Consider the following 20183-nt stretch of genomic DNA (forward strand, 5'->3'; position numbering starts at 1 on the left):
AAATGGATTCTAAGAAGTTAATTTTCCTTGGACATAATCTTCTAACATAATTTCCAAATAGGACTCAGAAGTCTGAAAAACAAATAAAACATATGAACCATATCTTCCCTTCGACAGCTCCATGATATCACTGTTGCTTGGTGTGTTAGTGCCGTGGGGGAGTAGAGCATCCTTATTTCTCAAGAATTTTTGTAGAATTTAGCTTTTAAAAGCTTTAGAGGCAGCAGTGTATCTCTGCAGAGGTGACTAGGAAGTTCTCATTGCCTCAGCAAATTCAGGCAGACTTCTACTGTAGAGCAAAAAGCTGATCTTGACCAAAGAATGAGGTTTCCTCTACTAGATTTAAGTCCCAGCTCTAAAGCATTAAATAATTGTTGGAGTTTCTCTGCAAAATCGTGATGATGTAGGCAAATACATTTTTCAAAGCACTGCACCATTTTCAGCTGAAACTGAAGACTCCTGGCAGCAAAATGAAGTTACAAGGTCAGACTGAGCAGCCTTGCATGGTAAGCAGGGCTAAACCTCATCTTTTCTTTCATGCTTTCAATTACTAGAAATATTTCTTAAAAAACCCCACTGTCAGACAGTAACCTCTGTGAGCAGTTACAGTGGTGCAGAGTTCCCCATCTCTGTGTGTACATACAGACCTGGCTCTGCTGGCTGCAACCCAGCTCTGCAGAGCCCTTCTCTGTTGTGGTAAAGACATGCAGCACTAACTGAGCCTGCTCTTGAGGAGCATGTCTGTATGGGAGTGCTTTACTAGCCTAGATGTGGCATACTCATTTTTCAGGTTTTCTCAATATGGATGACATTGAAATAATGTTGAAGGGCTGTGATTTATGTGTGGCAAGAAATAGAACTGCTGTTGGGTGACTGAAGGGTGACAGCCACACTTCATGGGCTAACTGTGGAAGTGAAGGTGGTCGTTGCCAAGAGAAGAGCATGTGCTATGGAGTGGACTAGCTGTTGCTTTATGGATGCAGTTAGTAAAGGAGCTGCATTGTTTTTCAAATAAGTGTCCAAAAAGGAACAGGCTCAAAGACAAGCTGGCTATCTAAATCCTGAAGGTGTGTGTCTGCTCTTTATTGAGTTGGCTTAGTTCATAGCCTTGAGGCTGACTGCTAAAATAAAATATACTTAATTTGTCAGAAAACTCTTTGAGTCTCCTGGGTGTTTTGGTTTATTTCCACAAGAAAGGAAATGCAGAGTGAGTGTTCTCATACGTTGTCCTCTGAGAGTATTTTACTGTTGGAAGATCCGGCTTGGCCACACGTGAAGCTATGAACAATGATGAGTGCTAGACATTGTAGTGATTCCAGGCATCTGCAGGAAATGCTCAATTGCTTTCATCACAAGTATGAATAGGCGATTCTTAGGAAGTCTTGGTCAAGTTTTGGCATTCCTTAAGGTTCCATCAGTTGTTTTTATTTTGGTTAAATCTTTGACCTTCAGTGGTACCTCTACTGTAAATTTTAGAAATCTGAAGCAGAGAACTTGATATTATGGTGTGGTCAGTACTGTACAACAGTCAAAAAAGCAACAAAGAAGTCCATGTTCCAGCAGATTTGTACTCTAAAAATAGAGATGATACAGTTCACATACATAATGGATGATCAGAAGATGAATTTGCTGCTAAGCAATGTAGTTAGAATACTGATGCCTTTAATAGCATTTTTCATCTAGTGTTTAAAACAGTGGGCTTGATACGAAGCACTCTACTTCTGAATTCTGTTATAGCTTAAAAAGTAGTTTGTAAAGCACTTACCTCAGGTCAGGTTTGAGAAATATCTTTTCTGATAATTAAACTAGTCATTGCACTTCTCATTTATTGAATTATTTTTTCCTTCTGGAGTTTTCTTTTTAATTGTTCCATGTTAGTGTTACTCATAATCCTGGTTCTGTACCTGTAACACAGAAAATGAAAATGCCTTTTAAGTGGCATAAATAATTTTACACTTTATTTTTGGTGTGTGCACATACTGCTTGTAACAAATGGATGCTTGCAGCCTTAATGCTTTCACTTCTGTCATTCAGATTTTAATACAGCCCTGTTAGGTACCTGAGGTTGTACACAGAAGACAACAGTGAACAGTCTGGACTGAACCAAAGCAGATTGCAAATAAGAGAGCCTTGAGTCTGTGGTTTTGAATTCCCTTGGTCAGTTTGCTCTTCCAGCAGTCCATGAGATATGTGCTCGTAGGACATAATGAAGTAACACCGATGTTCCAGGTCATTGGCAGCCTATTTCAATGCCTGTTTTTAGCATAGAGCCTTTTTTAATAATGTTTTCTTGATGATTTCCAAGAGCAGCTGAGAATTTTTGCAGTATGCATAACCGGTCTGGTGCTGTCAAATTGAAAAGGGTACACAAAGATACTTGGCTCTCAGATATTTTATTACTCTTCTGGCTATAAAACTGAATTAGTAAGAAGAGGGTTCAACCTGCCACAGCTTATTGCAGGGATATTTTCCGTTTCATTTTATTGCCCTTTGAGGATTTGATTTCTTGTTATGATAATAGAGCTAATTAGTTGTGATGTTTCCCTAACACTAAGCCATAGTCACTGTTTTGCTGGTGCAGTGTAGCAGTAGAGAAAAGAAACAACCCACAAAGGATGCATATGCCCTTTATTTAAATTGTATACACCTGTATTTGACAGACACTGACATTAAGTAAGCTTTGAGATGACTGATAGTCATGTTCCTATGCTTGTAAAAACTTAATCCTCTTGAGCCATGAGCTGAATCTTATGGCTGAGGTTTGTCACTGATGGGTTTGCTTTGTTTCGAAGTGGTGTGTTTCATCATCTAGGTTTGCAAAGGATGCTGAGGTTGTGTCACTGTGCCTGTGCTGCTGGGGTTCAGGCACAGAGCAGCAAAGGTCTTGTGTTTCAGCAAAGGCAGCTGTTCATCTTTGATCCCGGAATTCCTGACCAGTAAAACTTCAAGTGGTTTTAAGAAATGAACAAGTGCCTATACATAAGTTTTGCCATGGCAACCATTCGTAGCCCATAGTGAATATGACAGTGTAAAGTAGCTAAACTGGGTGAAAGAAAAAGATATGCTACCTTGTGTCTAAGTTGGGTTAAAGTCTACAGACCAGCAAGTAAAATAAGCTGTTCGAAAGTGATACGGCGAGGCATATTAAATCAGATGCAGGCCTCCTTTCCTCTCTCCCTGGTTGCCTGTAACAACCTTCTTCTGTTTGATTAGCCTTTGGGCAGCAGCATGGTTTTGAGGTAGCATAAACTTCTTGTTGTACTGCACCTGATACACACTGAGTTAATAATTAGGTAATTTCAAGTTTGTGTCTTTGTACTCTTTTAAAAAAATTGTCAAGGTATATGCACTGTTTCAGTGTAGATTAAGAAAAATAACTACTGCTTCATTCAGTGCAATGCTCTTTCTCAAGCCACTCTTTTCCCTGGTGTTTCTTGCAGGTGTTCCGCAAGGATCTCATTAGTGCCATGAAACTACCAGATTCTCACCATGTTAACCCTGATGAATATTATATCTTTGCGGACACGTGGAAACAAGAATGGGAGAAAGGGGTTCAAGTTCCAGCCAGTCCAGAAACTATTCCACAGCCTTCTCTCAGGTAATGACGATCAGACGCAGATCACGTACACAAAACACAAAACATCAACTTGGAGAAGATGCTCTCTCAAAAATAGGTTGTCTAAATGCAGTCAGCTTTTCTGTGTTGTTATATTTAAACCTCCAGTGCAGCAGCCTTCAGGCATGTTCTTAAACCAAGCAAGTACCAATTTGGAAAACATTTCTGTGGCACTTCAGATCTGGTTCTGTCTGTACACTCTTATAGCATCTACATCGTGAATTTAAAAAGGGAATTCTTTTCTCCTGAGTCGCAGTGTTATGGATTAAAAGGTTTTTTCTCATTTGAGTGTGGAGAGTTTAATAAATTAAAAATAAACCCAAATCTTTTACATGTTGTTTGAAAGGCTTCCATATAAAGCATGATGATACAGAGCAGTAGGCATACAGTAGTTACTGATACCCAGTAAAGTAACTCATTCATATAATTTTAGTTATTATTGCCAAAGCCTTAACCCTTTCTGCCCTTCTTGCCAAAAATTGGTGCTTAACATTATAGAAGCTCAGAGATCTCGGTAGATAAATAACCTTAGATTAGGAAAACATAATACTAGCCCTGCAACTCTTCCTGGTGGAAACTGTGTTTCAACATAGAAATGTCATTGCCAGCATGGTCTTTAAGACAAAGATAAATGAATTGTCTAGTGAAAGCACTGATGCCAGCATAATTTAATTTTTACTGGGGCTGTTGTCAGTACCGAGTTATTAAAAATAAATACATTGCATCTCATACCAGCGGTATTACATTAGAAGAAAAAAATTGCTATAGATTTGGCTGGACCAGAATAAAGAAAAGCTCTCAAGGGAACGAGAGGAAAAAATAAGCAAGGTGAAAGAGGAGGAAGAGTGGCAGAAGAACATTGTTTGTACTAACATTGACAACCCACATTGTCCAGTAAGAATTATGTAGGATACTGTTTGAATGCTGCCTGCTCCTTTACTCCTCTTGCCTTATTTCCCATAGGTTTTTCTTTCCTCCATGTCCTGTGGAAGGTTAGCTTAGCTCTAGAAAGCATGCAGAGTTGCTCACGCATGGCACTGTTCCATTCAGTATCTCCCTGGCTTCCTTTCACATGCAAGTCCTCTTGCACTGAAGTCGGGGAAAGATTGACTTTATCTAGCTACAGTCAGTTTTTCCATTTCCATAGGCTAGTTTACTGATCAAATGCTGAGTTTTATCTCTTAAAATAATTGAAAGATTAAAAACAGCAGAATTTTTCTCCCTTCCTTCCTGGATGATTTTTAGCTGTTTTTTTCCCTTTACATTTTTGCTTGGCATCAGGATGGTTCTTGCATTACAAAAATAATACATTTGTAACGTGGATAAAATCATTTACAAAATAAGGGTAGACTGTTTATCCCCAATGAAGAGCAAGCATTTCTACACACACGCTGCAGTAGAATAAATTAAGCTTTCTTGAAAAAGCTGCTGTTTTCAAGAAATCAGTTGGCAAGATTTCCTTCTATGATTTGAGAAGAATATAGAACAAAGATTGTAGCGGGGTTTTGTGCATTATACTTTCTGTGGGTTTCAAAAACACTTGCATCATCGCACTAGTAGCATTTGTTTAAATTCAAAATCGTATGCACAGGCTTACATTTAAAGAAGGAGTCTGTGTACGTAGCAAACATTAGCACATTTTGTGTGAAGAAATGACTTTTACAGACTCCCGTCTCCCTAGCCTGTCTATGTTTACAGGCTAGTTTAAAATCTGTGAAACACGAGGTTTCTTTGCACTTCTAGCAAATATTTCATGTCTTTCAAGGATGGGTCTTAAAAAACTATAACCCTCTATTTCTGTTTTTTACTTTCACTCTAGGGTTGTAGCTGAAAAGGTGAAAGAAGTACTGTATACACGACCCAGGAAATATATCCACTGTTCCAGCCAAGAACCCACAGAACCAGGTTACATCAACATTTTGGAACTGGCAGAATCTGTCTGTCGCTATGACTTGGATGACATGGACATCTTTTGGCTTCAGGAGCTAAATGAAGAGCTTACAGAAATGGGTAATTTTACAACACCTTCTAATTTTAAAAGCAGCAGTTAATTTCTGCTGTTTGAGTTGTAGTCTGCTGTGTGAGATCTCTTAAAGATCATTGAATGGAAAGGCTAAGAAAAACAGGAGGTAGAAATGCTTAAAATTATTACTTGCTTTATCTATTAGTGCTTTATATTTTACCTGTTATGCTGAAAAACTTCATCACATCCAAAATCATGTGTAACTTCTGCAGGCTGAGGCAGGAGAGGAGGTGCCCACACCAGATGGAATTAATTTTAGGACTTCAAAAGTTAAAAAAACTTTATGTAGTAAAAGCAGATGTTTCCATTTCTTAAACTTGAACATGTTACTGCTACAAACTCAGAATTCTGAGGAGCTTGCATGCTGGGTTCTTAACAGAGTAATTAAGTTTCACACATGTTAGCTCATTTAAAATCAGCTAAGTAAACTTTTTTCCATGCAAGTGGTGGATATAGAGGACTACGAGTGCGAGTGAGCTGTGGAAAATAATCTTGGAATTATCACTGGAATAGCTGAGTTTTGTTGGAATAGCCTGTGAGGCTGACATTTTTCCATGGGTGATTACAGGTCCTTTAGGAAGGACAGGTGGGCAAAAGAGGGAGATATTTGGCATGTCCTGGATTTGCTGTTTACAAACAAGGAAGAACCTGTAGGGATGTGCTAATCAATGGCAGTGTTGGCTGCAGTAGCTATGAAATAGTGGTGACTGAGATCCTCAGGAAAGAGAGGAGAGGAAGTAGCCTTGTGGCCCTGGACTTCAGGAGAGCAGGTTCTCCTTATTTGGGTAACTGGTAGGTGGGATCTGGGAGGCAACTCTGAAGTTGGAGTTGTTGAAGAGAACTAGCAGGACTTTAAAGACAGTCTTCTCCAAGCACAGGAGATGCATCTAGACATTCAGGGAAAAAAGTAAATGTGTCAGGAGTCCAGCTTGTTGAAGGAGGGAACTCGTAACTGAGCTCTAGTGCCAAAGGATGTATGTAAGAGACAGAAGCAAGGACAAGCTTCCCAGGCATACAGGAATGCTGTTAGCAAAAACTTTTGGGGGGGGCAGATCTCCTTCCATGAAGACTTCCAAGATCTGGCTGATGGTGTGCCTTGAGCAACATTCTTGTCTAGGCTCACCACTGACTGCTTGGAGCCAGGAACTAGGCCCTCTTCGAAGGTCCCTTCCGCCTGAACAATTCTGCAGTTCTTTTTGTTCAGGGAGTGAAAAAATAGCTAAGCGTTGGAGATAACAGTTTAATAGCAGAAGATACTTTGTATTAGCAGTCATGTATCTTTTCCATCTCCCTGTTTATTGTTTGTGACAAGGAATTAAAATCAGTAGCCCTATTCTTGTGCGTAGTTCAGCAGTTAAAATGGTAGCCCCTGACAACAATGTCATATGAATATCCCAGCCTTTGAAGGTCTGAGTGAGCTATGGGCAGCAGCATCATTTTTGAGTGAGGATTTTTGCATTTTGAGAGAATGCAGCTTGGACTTTTCTTGTAGCTGTGAACATTGTAGGGTTTCTTATTCAGTGTATGTCCTGAAGCTGCAAGGTGAGGGCCAGTCTCATAGCGAATCCTTTCCATGTGGTTCTGCTTTCACTAATTGGTGGTAAGTGTATATAGCATGTGTAGTGTTCAAGTGAACAGATACTAGGGATTGCCAATAGTATATTTATCTGCTATTTTATTAAAAAGCCAACAAAAACCAAACAAATCCCACAAGAAAACAAACAACCAACCCCCCCCCAAAAAAAAAAAACCAACAACAACAAAATGTTGCTAGTGTTTCTTATTACTGGAGGTGAAGGAGGGGTTGTATGGGAGCAGTTAGCAGTTAACAGCAACTGCTGTCTGTCTCTTATGCTGTTGCGTTTTCTTCAAGGTGCCAGTCTTGTGTTTTATGTACAACTTAAAGTTTAACTCCAGTAGTAGTTCTTTGCTTATTTATAAAATAATGCTGCAATTAGCCAGTAAGTGGAATTTTTTAGTTTTAGTGAGAGTGATGGGAGAGGATGCTGTGTCTACTGCTTTAGTTGCTAGAAGTTACCTTTCTCTCTTCCTGCATCTCACACTCAGTCAGAGTCACCTGACTGGCCTTTAATTCCCCTTCCCTATTCTGTGTTGCAGGATGTGGGCCCTTGGATGAAAACACAATGGAGAAAACAATTGAAGTGTTGGAACGGCACTGTCATGAGAACATGAATCACGCTATTGAGACTGAGGAAGGATTGGGTATTGAATATGATGAAGATGTCATCTGTGATGTGTGCCGGTCCCCTGACAGTGAAGATGGGAATGACATGGTGTTTTGTGACAAGTGTAATATCTGTGTCCATCAGGTTAGTGCCTGCAAAAATGTTGACGGTGTCTTGGGGTCTTAGTTGATGTTGGCAAAGTGTGGAATTTGAACAGGTATTAAATGTTCTTGGGACTTGTAGGTGCTCTGTGACCATAAACAATTTTTCCCCTATTCTTAAACCTGCTCTTGAAGATAAAACAGGGCAGGAAATGCTAGCTTGCCTATTTGTGAAGAATCTAACAGTCATTGGTTTCAGAGCTGGGGTTTTTCCTCCTTGACTGACTAGTTAATTGGTCAGACGGGGGCTATCCAAATTTAGCCATCTGAAACCTCATGTAGGCACTTTAACAGACTGATCTCAGTCTGAATGTTGCTCACGTTTGTAATGTTTCAAACGTAGCCAAGACTTTACACTGACTGAGCTCAGTGTAGTGAGGAAGTGGTATCCTTGTAATCAAAAAAGGAATATGAATCCTGTAGTTTCTGTGCATCCTGTTCTGGAAGGGCCTTTTGCTATAAATCAATAAGAGTCTAAGAAGGTTTTTTAATTTGTTTTTGTACCAACTGCAAGCAATGCCCAGAAAACATACCTGGCTGAAAAAAGAGCTGTCATCTTCTTGCTTGCAGTGGGCTGGCTTCCAGCCCAGCTGCTTTCCTGATCTGATTCACTGTGTGAAGTAGCCACGTGAGCCTGAGTGCCAGTAATGTGGCCAGTGACAGGAATATGGCCAACAGCTGGGCTGCCTGCTTCAGCCTCTGCTGGTGCCTGTTCAAAAGTAATGATGAATTTGCAGTAGGAGGCTTGTGGTTGCCTGCTGGCTGCTGAGCTTGATCTGATGGCCTGCTGCCTCCATGCTCCTGACCCTTCCCTGTGCTGGATCTGACTGAAATGGGCTGAAATGACTGTGTCTGGGCTAAGGCTAATCCTACCCACAACAATATCATTTGTTTTTAAATCTGAATTGGCTTTGGTTCACCAAATAGCCTCAGGTCTGTTTGTCATCACACAGTTTGGAGTGAGGGGGGAGTGTGAGAAGTTTCCTCCTTAATGGTGTCCTCTGATGCTGGCTCAAAAGCATAGTGAGATTACTGGTTTAGTAGTCTAGGCCTCCTCTGCTTATTAGCTGGATTAAATTAGAAAAGAGTTTCAGTCTGTTTCTAACCCCCTAAATGTGATCTTGGGTGTAATGTCACTTCTGCTTCAGTAACAGAAAGGATGCTGGTAGGAATGTGCCACGTAAGAGAGAAAGAAAACAAACTTGTAAAATTTAGATTACAGCTCCCCCTGTTGGGCTTTACGACAGTCGCCACATCAAAATAGCTTTAAGGCTAGTCAGTCTTGCAGAATTTAATACACGAAAGTCCACCTCTCTACAAGCCTGACACAAATGTGCAATGCTTTATGGTATCACCTCATATTAAATACTTGGATCTTAGAAGGCTGGGAAGTCAAGTGGGGGAATTTTATACTAGATTTGAATCGGAAAGACTAGTTGCAGTTAATGCTGTCTACGGAGTGTTTCAATGCTACTCTTCCCAGAGGCAGTGTTAGGAATGGTGGGATTTCCTCTGAAAGCCACCCTTTTGACAGAGTTTATATTCGGAGCAGTTGAGTGGAGTTAGGCCTCAGTGGCACCAGTGGTTTTAGATACACTCAGCTTGATGTGCATGTATGTATGTACAGCAGGATGTGTCTAGGTACACATGTAGTTAGCCATTAAGAACCGCTAGGAATTTGAATTAGAAAGCAAATTGATTTGTTTTTTCCTTATTGGTTTTAATTCTCAACCCTATGAAAGCTTACCCTTTGGAAAATGAGAAATGTCTTAAGTGCAGTACTCGGGAAATAGTCATAAAACCCAGCACCTCATAATTTCAGTATATGCTGTAATTTTTTTAGTGATATTATATAACTACTTAAAGTAACAAACAATTCACAGAACTGTAACCACAAAGGTAATTTAGGGTTGCAGGAAATGGTCTTCAGTCAAGCCACTCATGTCCCATCACATCTAAATAGAATTATGTTACAGTGTAAAGTTAATAGTAGTAGGAAACTGTGATTTTTTTATTTTTTTTATTTTAAAAGAGTAGTAGATGCAGAAGCTAATTTAAAGAGTTGGCTACAGTTTTTGTTTCAGAAATTTAAATCTTTAAAAGCAAAGATGAAGCTTCTTGATATGTGGTGTTGTGCAGTCACAGTGGATATGTTTTACACCATAAACAAATAATGCAATCACACTTAAAAAGAAACCAGCATATAAAACTTCACAGTCTGCTTGCTTATCTCTTTGATCAATTGACTCATTTTAAGATAAACTAGAGAAGGATTAAGTAAAGGCCAAGATGGTGCCTTTACTATTTGAAAGCTTCTTTCTGTATGAATATTAATGCTTGGTGTGAAATCATTTCAGCACAGTGATCTCAATATTTTGTTTTCAATAGTTATATGATCTCAATATTTATGTTTTCATCCAAGGCATGCTATGGAATCTTAAAAGTACCTGAAGGGAGCTGGCTGTGTCGCACCTGCGTCCTGGGAATACATCCTCAGTGCCTCCTGTGTCCCAAAAGAGGAGGTGCCATGAAAGCTACTAGGACAGGGACCAAGTGGGCACATGTGAGCTGTGCTCTCTGGATTCCAGAGGTAAACGCTTAATTTCCGTCTCTTCCTTTTGTACTGTAGACTCCTCTCTGTCCTTCTCCTCCTTGTTCCCTTCTCTGCCTTTTTATGTTGTCATTGTTTAAGGTATCTGTCTGGCTTAATACTGGGCTTTATTCTGATGAGTCTGCACAGTCTTTGAAGACTGGGAGAGAGTCCAGATTATGTTCCCATTAATTAATCACTTTGTTCCTCCATTTACTCAGCAGTCACTTCTTGGTGTCATCATGGTATCTGATCTGCTAGAAAGAGTTACTGATGTAAGGTAGTGTTAACTGTACAAATGCAGCCTTATTGTTTGTCTCTTCTGAATCTGTGTGTTCAGTTAGGTGTATGGTTTGCCTGAATACATCCTTTTTGGTTCTGTTTTCGTGTTTTGTTTGTTGTGGGGTTTTTTTTAAGAACCATCCCATTGCATTATTTATATAGGATGTATTCCAAGATTTCTAGTTAGGGTTGGTTTTTTGGTTTTGTTTTTTTATGTATTCCAAGATTTCTAGTTAGGGTTGGGTTTTGGTTTGGTTTGGTTTGGGTTTTTTTGTTGGTTTTTGTTGGGTTTTTTTTTGTTTGGTTGGGGTTTTTTTTTTGGTTTTGTTTTGTTTTTTTTTTTTTTTTTTTTTTGTTTTTTGTTGATTGGGTTGGGTTTTTTTGGGTTTTTGTTTTGTTTCTTTTTTTTTAACTAAATTTTATCTGAACAGTAGGGAGATAAGTCTCTATCTTCTATGTTATAAGAAAAGGCTTTTAAAATATATCTGTGTGTAAATATGTGGAGAGTTTCATAATGAATCTTTACACTTCCATTTTGAATCAAGTTTAGATTAACAGTATAGTTCTGAAAATTAAATGTTCATTCCTGTATAGGTGGGGTTTATGTTTAATTTTGTACTTTGAATATTTCTGTTTTCTCTCTGGTAAGATCCACAAATCCATTACGGGATGGTTTAATATGAAGCATTAGCCAGGTCTGTTGGCAATATGACATCAGCAGGATGGATGCCTTCTTTTCTGAACTTCCTGCTCCCAAGAGCCAGGCCTCTTGTTTGCAGAACTTTGAGGGAGATGTTAAGATTCTAGGTATTACTGTTTTTTTGGGTTTTTTTTTTTTTGTTTTTTTTAGCATAGCAACCAGATGCAGTGTGTCGTTCCTAGCTCTGTCTCAGGTGTATATCTGCTTTTCAAGGAGGTTATCTTTGCAGTTGCACTTTTCCTTTCAGGCCTGCTTTAGTTTCTGGCATCTCTTCAATCTCTAAGAAGAAGTCCACCGAAAAAACTCCCTGGTTTATTTCAAAGTTAAATAAATAAATAAATAAACCAACCTCCTAACTTCTCCTCCTGTACTTATGAAGTGTCTTGCCTGGAAGCTCTCCTGGCTTTGAGCAGACTGTTTCTCCCAAGAGGTCCTTCCTGCATGTGATTGCCTTGATGCTCTCACCAGCAGGCGAGTAGCCAGCAGGTTTGGGAAAGCAGGTGATGGCAGGGCAGGAGCACATGCTGCCTGCCCATCTCCCCTCCGGCTGAGGGAGAGAAGCTGCCAGGGCAGAGCTCAAATCCAGGTCTTACCACAGCCCATTCACCAGCTCCAGGCCTCTGCCACCTCCTCCCCTCCATGCCAATCCCTAGTGTGTCAGGAATAGTGAGGAGGTGACACCTGACAGTAGGGGTGGGAAATGCCTCTTGGATCCATTCTCTCTCCTGGTATCCCGAATTGTCACTTGTAAAACAATTCAGTCACACAAGAAGCCAGAGAAACCTTTGGGAATCTGCTGAAATAGCAGATAAGTTCCTTCTGCAGAGTCATTGCCTCACATGATGCGAGGGATATGAAAGACCCGAAGTTTGAAGACCTGGGGATAGATACTTTAGGACAGGAAGTGTATTCTCATATACCTATTTTTCTTCTCCCAAAGGTAGTAGCACTCTGAAACTCCCCAAAAAGAAATGGATGAATTTTAAAGTCACTGTCATTTTTTTCCTGTGGCCCTAACAAAATAGAGTAAGGGAGAATGCAGAGAGAATAGGTCATAAATATGTCTGTGACTTGTGGTAAAAGGTTCAAAGAGGGACTTCCTGAGTCACCAAGTACAGGCCAGCATTGTTGTGGGTAATTGCACCAGCTATTTTCCCTTGTTAACTCATTCAGCACTGTCTTAAAGTGTTCTTCCCTCCCTTCCTGGTGAGCTAATGCTGTTGAAAGGCTTTCTTGACCCTCACTTGACTGATTGGGAAGTTTGAAGGTTTTTACTTTCCAAAGTGTACTCATTGCAGGTTTGAAGGGGCCTACAAGAAATCTGGAGGGACATTTGACAAGGGCGTGTAGTGCGATAGGACAAGAGGGAATGGCTTTGAGCTGACAGAGGGGAGATTTAATTTAGACATTAGGAAAAAATTCTTCACTGTGAGGGTGCTGAGGCACTGGCCCACGTTGCCCAGAGAAGCTGTGGCTGCCCCATCCCTGGCAGTGTTCAAGGCCGGGTTGGATGGGGCTTGGAGTAACCTAGTCTAGTGGAGGATGTCCCTGTCCATGGCAGTGGGTTGGAACTTGATGGTCTTTAAGGTCCCTTCCGATCCAAACTATTCCATGATTTTATGATATTCTTCTGCTTTTTAGTGTTAATGTGTAGTCTAATTCATGTTTTCTTAAACAGCATTCTTTTTAAAGAATGGGAACGGCGAGACTGGAAAACTATAATGAGTGCTTTGGAATTCAAGGTCCTTCTCTGCCTTAGAACACCCATTACAGTTACATCCTCCCTCAGTCAGTGGGGTGTCAGCTGAAGCAGAAAGTTATTTTTCCTTGCTACAACTGGAGATGTATAAAATTGACTATCCTTAGCTGCTGTTCAGGTGGCTGCACTCCAGTCACCAGTGCAGATCATTGTGCGCTTGTGCAGCTGCTGGTGGCAGGGGAGCGGAGAACAGGAGGGTGACAATCGAGATGGCAGTTGATGTATGTGACAGTCACAGAGAAGAGACTTCAACAGCCCCTTGTCTTCACTCTCTCCCACTCTTGAGACTTCTCCGGAGTACAGCAGGCAAATGTAACAACTGCTACAACATGCAGAAATAACAGAGAAAACAGCTACATGTTCCAGCAGATGGATCATTTCTGCTGTAATAGGGATTGAGATAGGAGGTTTTGGGGAATGAAATGTTGGCCTCTCTGCTCTCTGGATCGCTCGTGAGCAGCAAAGTTCAAACAGACTTTGCCTTGACTCTTCTCGCTGAACATCAGAAACATGCAAGACAGCATGAGGCCAGTATAAATAAATCCCACCTGACTCTCTAAGCTCTTCTTTGTGCTTTTACAAAGTGGGGTAGTATAAACAGGCAGTGTTACAAGCTGAATGGACAGTATTTCCAACATAAATGTTTCCTGACCTTGAGTCCCCCTTGGGGAAGGAGCAAGGAGAGCATTAAAAGGGCAGAGAGGGAAAAGGAGGTCTGTGTGAATTCCCAGATCATGCTGGGAAGCACGGTGGAAAGTTGGTATTGCTCAGACTCCAGGAAAAAATCGCTGAAGAATCTGTTTTCTTTTTTGAAAGGTATATAGACAGCGTCACCAGATGATAAAATCCCTGAATTCTCTATGTCTTGCATGGTAGTGTAGTGGTAAACAAGAGGAGACTTGGGATCAATCTTTGTATAACATTGTTTCAGAAATAACTGTGCAACTTGTAACCAGCTCTGGTTCAAGCAAGGTCAAGGTAGGCTGATCAAAGGCTCATTTTGGAAGTGAAAAAGCTACATTTGATAATGTTAGAGAGGGCTGGCTGTAATGTTGTAGAACCATTCAAGCAATTCAGAGGCAGCTTAGTCACTTACCCCAACCACTTTATAGGAAGGCCACAACAGATTGTCATTTCTACCTGATGAGGGCATAGAAGAATCATAGAAGAGTTAGGGTTGGAAAGGACCTTAAGATCACCACACACTTAACTACGTCGCCCAAGGCTCTGTCCAGTCTGGCCTTGAACACCGCCATGGTTGGAGCATTCACAACTTCCTTGGGCAACCTATTCCACTGCGTCACATATTGCCTGCTTATTCTCCTTATCTGGTAAAACCTAGACCCTCTCTGAAGCATCTCACTATCTTCCTGATGAAGACTTCTGGGAATGCATGCAGCAGGTTGACCTCAGTATATTCCAGAAGGTGTGGCTTGCAGTTGGGGGATCAGAGGGATCCAATAATAAATCCTGTTTTAGTCAGTTTATGTTGTTAATTCATCAACTACTGATCAATTTTTAAAAAATTGAAATGAACAGAGTAATCTCCTGCAAAGTTGTCTTTTCCACCTGCTTCAAGTGATCCTTAGAGCAATGCAATGATAATGGAGAGAGAAGCAAAAATACTTAGCTTGAGCATAGCAGCTATGACTCAGACTTGATGAACTTCGCACTGCTATCTTAGTAAGTCAGCCTCACCGAGGAGGTCTGCTGAAACAAATCCGGCCCTTTTCAGGGATTGAGCAGGTTTTAAAATTAATATGTGTGTATCAAGTGATTGCTGATGTACCTCCAGAGAGCAGCTAGGAAATTCAGCTTAGTCTACTGGCTTTTGCGAAGTCAACTGTCTAATTATCGCATGTTAAACCAATTCATATAACCTGGATTTCCCCAGGGGACTCTTATTATGGAGCTAATCTCTGGAAATTACTGCAGCATAATGCTGAAGTTTTCTAGAAGAAAAACAAAAAATTGCTGTTCAGATCTCAGCCGTAACTGATTTCTTAAGGAGTTAGCCTTATACTGGCCTCACAGTGCCATAGGACATGACCTAGGAACCTCCCTTCTTTGAATTCTTAGATCTGATCCTTTTGAGAATAGGCCCCTGTCCTACCAGTGGACATACAGGTCTGCTCTGTTCAGGTGAATTGTTCTTAGAACGTGTGGCGATCTTTCCAACTAGAATCTGCATTTTCTTTTCTGTGTCAGGCAGGTTGCTCTCCAAAGCACACAACCACTGCGTTCAAAAAGTGCAGTGTAAGCATCAAAGTCCAAGCTTTTGGAGACTGGCATTCTTGGGACAGAACAGTTATCTCACTGGAATCTTCTGTCATGTGCCATTCTCATACTGGCCCAGTTCTGCATGTCGGTCATTCAGAGCTGGCCAACTTTTTGTTTCTGCCCTTGCATAAACCCTGTCTGTCAGGAGTGGCTCAGAGATGCCTACGCAGCTAATTTATGTCTGGTTTGGCCTCCGCTTTATGGAGGACAGTCCTTATTTCCCAGTATGGACAACAGTCATCTGAGAAATTTCTATCACGAAGGATATACAGACATTAGTATGAAAAAGAATAGGTAAAGGTATCCTGTGCTTATCTGATTTTTTTGCTTTCTTTTAGTATTAATATCCATAATCTGGTCTACCAGAGACAAATGGATCATCCAGACTAAGTATGTGAAAACTGGCACAAGAGAATATACCATGCTTTGCAGTAAGAGAAGTTTGTTGTATTCTTTCTCAAATGATACTTGATACAACCTGTAGTGAGGAAAGTGTACTAGAATCACTTCTTGCATCGGGAGCACTCAGAGGAGAGGCAGAACTGGGAAGTGAAGCTTTCCCTTGCTGCTGACTGATAAATTTGATTCTGTCCCAAACTGTGGGCTGGCAGGAGTAGCTATTGTAACAGATCTGTGGATCATAAAGAAGGAACTTGTCAGGTAAGTATGAGTAAGTGTTCCTGTTTTGTTCTGAGTAGCTTGTATTTTGATACTTAAGTTAGACCTGTGAAAGTAACACAGGGGAAATAAACTTAAGCATCACTTACTGCAGTCTCTCAGCTGGTTCATACCAAGACATGCTATAGATGCCTCAGATGTTTTGAAGAACTACAACTTTCACCCACCAGGTTAAACTAGTAGTATTCCACAGTACTGTTTTCATGTGGGATCTTTTAGGGTCCCTTGCTGAGAAGTATGAGCACATAGAGATCTCACAGTGAGAGAAACGTGTGGTCATATTTCTTCATCTGGTATTGAGAGCTTGTTTCTACTGCCTTGATAACTGCTTTCCATGCTGTTTCTTTGTTTACAGGTTAGTATCGCTTGCCCAGAAAGAATGGAGCCAATCACAAAGGTGTCTCACATTCCACCAAGTCGATGGGCTCTAGTGTGTAGTTTATGCAAACTGAAAACTGGTGCTTGCATACAGGTATGTACTTGTCCTGTGGTGGCTCTATGTGGTGAGTCATCTGTATGAGAAGAGCAGTTTTGGTTTTGCATTTGTTCTTCCTGTGTTCAGAGATGCTTTATAATACAGATGACTGTGGATAGTACGCCTACTTCTTCATAGCTGTTTACTGTCAAATTAGTTCACTAGTATAGAGTTGCCTTCTTTTAAATAAGGCTGAGATATATAAGGGCTGCTACTATGTAGGTCATAAATGGATAGAAAAGTCCCTCTGTTGAACATTGTTCACAAACAAGAAGATACTAAATTGGGTGTTACCAGCTTCAAAGAGACAAGAGAATTTTTAAAAGTGCTTAGGAAATAAGTTTTGTTAGAGATGGACTTTCATGTAATTAAGATAATTCTGTCCTTTTTTGCTGGTTTGTTGCCTCTGTTAGTGATCAAGGTTTTTGTTTTATTTTGTTTATAGTGCTCCGTGAAAAGCTGCATCACTGCCTTTCATGTCACCTGTGCCTTTGAGCATAGCTTAGAGATGAAAACTATCCTGGATGACGGGGATGAGGTCAAGTTCAAGTCGTACTGTCTAAAGCACAGCAAGAACAAACAGAATTCACTACCTGACATTGATGAGCACCCTAAAAGCATGTTGGACCAGAAGCAAACAGAGAGTGAGAAAACCAGTTTGCGAGCCCAGAAACTCCGAGAGCTGGAAGAAGAGTTTTACTCACTAGTTAAAGTGGAGGATGTTGCAGCAGAACTGGGCCTTCCTAAACTTGCTGTAGACTTCATCTACAATTACTGGAAATTAAAGCGAAAAAGTAACTTTAACAAACCATTGTTTCCTCCCAAGGAGGATGAAGAAAATGGCTTGGTGCAGCCAAAAGAAGATAGTATTCATACTCGCATGAGGATGTTCATGCATTTGAGGCAGGACCTAGAGAGGGTAAGAATTTAACTGGTACAGGTTTGAAAACCTGTTTGCAGGTGAGCAAGGTCTTTGTTTGTAGACTGGAATGGGGGGAAGCACAGGGAGATGATTATTAAAAATTGTAATAAAGAAAATGCCTTCAACTCAAATATTTCGGTATGCTGCACTGCCTGCTGCAGAGACTGTCAGGAGCGGTCCCTTCTCAGTGAAGTGACAGGTCCAGTGTGAGAGCAGTACTTCCTGACTTGCTTAGGTTTGTTACATGTTTTTAGATGCATGTTTCTATTCACAATGGGCATATTTTGTAACTGACTCTTGGATTTCAGCTTCAGTTGAGTAAATTTATTTGACCCAGTGGTAATAGTTGCTAGTGATACAGATTCAATAACAAAAAATGTTACTTTATTGAACAAAAGTGTGTGCAAACAGTGAAGCAATGGGGCACGGTTAACAAATTCTTGTTTTCCACCTTCTGTCTTGGGATGGAGTGACTCTTGATTTGTAATTAAAACGGTGGTTTGAGATAGTTGTAATAGAATGGTGTTAGCCAATTCTGGATTTGGAGAAATCAATTTGCATAGGTAAAGTAGTAAGTATTCTTTGAGTGTGCATTAAGCTTTTGGAGAATCCTAAAAATATATTAAAGCAGAGCTCCTCACCCTCATGGTTTGAAGGCAAGTAGGTGAAGTTCTAGATGGTTTTAACTTCCATCATGACTTTTCGGCTCCACATGCCCAGAAGAATGCTGGCCTGTACTCATACCACTTCCCATGACATCTGATCTGGAGGACTTACTGGTCTCCTTTCCTCACCAGTGTGCTGGTGTCAGCTGGTCCCAGGTAGCGGGCAGGCTGATTCACCAGTCAGTCTCTTGACCTAGGTGCTTTCATGGCACATAGCTGCCTTAGGTGCTGTGGTTGGTTAGTGGTCTGAAAACAACCCGCTGAGACTGCCACAGCTCGTGGCTTTACTGAGGTGGAGGAAGAGGAATTGATCTTCTTATCAGTAGCTAGCTGGGCGATTGCCAGATTGCCAGTTTGAAAAGATGGGATCCCTCAGCAAAATTCAGAGCAAGAATTTATTAGGAAGACATACAGAGAGCCTTTTTGTGGCAGCTGATGGGGGAGGAAGCCAGGCTTGTTACTGCTCAGAGGTTGCCCCTTAGGTTGGCTGTTGGCTAGTGATCATCTGCAGTTTTCAGGTGCTTAGAGATAGGTAGTGAATATAAAAAAGGTAACAAAATAAAGTAGATGTGATAACTGTGATCCAGAGACATGGGAAAGGAGACGGGAAGGAAAAACAGAAGAGAGAAGATAGTGTTATGAGAAAAGGGAAAACAATACTGAGCAGAGAAGAACATGAAAATACAGGGAGATAAAGCCAAGATGTGCGCTTGTCAGTGTAACTGTTGTCTTGAATCTAGTCGTAATCAATTTCAGTCTCCTTTTTCACAACTACTTTGGATTACGGATCTTTATTTAAAAAAAAAAATAAATTAAAACTCCTTAACATGCTTCAAATGGAGGGTTGGGATTTTGGGGTGTTTTCCTTCCAAGAGACCATTTCAAGCTTTGTCTTTTTGTTTTGGCAAGTAGTTTGTTTTCATCAAATTTTGTTGAAATTGAGGTACTTATTCTGAGTGGAGGTAGTTCATAGTTGGAAGCATCTGTTTCAGTTTCTGAACTTCTCATGCACAAGACTTAGTTACATCGTGGGATGAATATGAATTTGGGGATCTTGGAATTTCCTTTCTGGGGAGAGACGTTCCAGTTCTGAACAGATGGGAGTTGAGTGCTGGGGAAGGTATGCTTGGCAAATATCTTTCAACCAGCCCTTAAGCTGTTTCTGTGTTCTGAAAGCTCTTTTAATTGTGTATCGAGAACTTTCAGTGCCTCTTCCTGTTCTCATGACATTAGGTGGAAATGCTGCTATTAACTCAAACAAATAGTGAAAGCAGAATTATGTGGAACAGAATCACACAACGGTTTGGACTGGAAGGAACCTTTAAAGATCATCTGATCAGACCACCCGGCCACAGGCAGGGACACCTTCCTCTAGACCGGGTTGCTCCAAGCCCCGTCCAACCTGGCCTTGAACACTGCCAGGGATGGGGCAGCCACAGCTCCTCTGGGCAACCTGTGCCAGTGTCTCACCACCCTCACAGGGAAGAATTTCTTCCTTGTATCTAATCTAAACGTACTCTTCTTCACTTTAAAGCCATTCCCCCTTGTCCTGTCACTACATGCCCTGGTCTCTCTTTTTCTTCCAATCCCCTTTCACATAATGAAGGCCTCCTTATTGTCCCAGGAAGACCGTAAAGTTTCCCTGGAGCCTTCTCTTCTCCAGACTTAGTAACCCAAACTCTCAGCCTTTCTTCAGAGGAGACGGGTTCCAGCACTGACCATTTCTGTGGCCCTCCTGGGTTCACTCGAACATGAGTGTCTCCATGTCTGTCTTGTATTGGGGGCCCCAGAGCGGAGAAGAGGGGGAGAATCGCCTCCCGTGACCGGCTGGGCCCTCTTCTCTTCA

The 20183-nt window shown here is 41.0% G+C and overlaps 1 protein-coding gene across 1 annotated transcript in view; it reads left to right on the top strand.

Moving 5' to 3' along the window:
* Window positions 1-2581: 2581 nt before the first annotated feature.
* The window catches only part of JADE3 (jade family PHD finger 3), a gene marked incomplete at its 5' end in the record, with an annotated part of 21211 nt that continues 3609 nt past the window's right edge, over window positions 2582-20183 (top strand). The window contains 7 exons of the mRNA XM_010011915.1: window positions 2582-2617; window positions 3441-3598; window positions 5436-5626; window positions 7758-7969; window positions 10409-10576; window positions 16631-16747; window positions 17196-17669. Of these exons, the coding sequence (XP_010010217.1) occupies window positions 2582-2617; window positions 3441-3598; window positions 5436-5626; window positions 7758-7969; window positions 10409-10576; window positions 16631-16747; window positions 17196-17669 (1356 nt within the window). The remainder of the gene's footprint in view (window positions 2618-3440; window positions 3599-5435; window positions 5627-7757; window positions 7970-10408; window positions 10577-16630; window positions 16748-17195; window positions 17670-20183) is intronic.

The sequence above is a fragment of the Nestor notabilis genome, unplaced genomic scaffold (assembly GCF_000696875.1).
Source record: "Nestor notabilis isolate BGI_N333 unplaced genomic scaffold, ASM69687v1 scaffold1223, whole genome shotgun sequence".
Classification (NCBI taxonomy): domain Eukaryota; kingdom Metazoa; phylum Chordata; class Aves; order Psittaciformes; family Psittacidae; genus Nestor; species Nestor notabilis.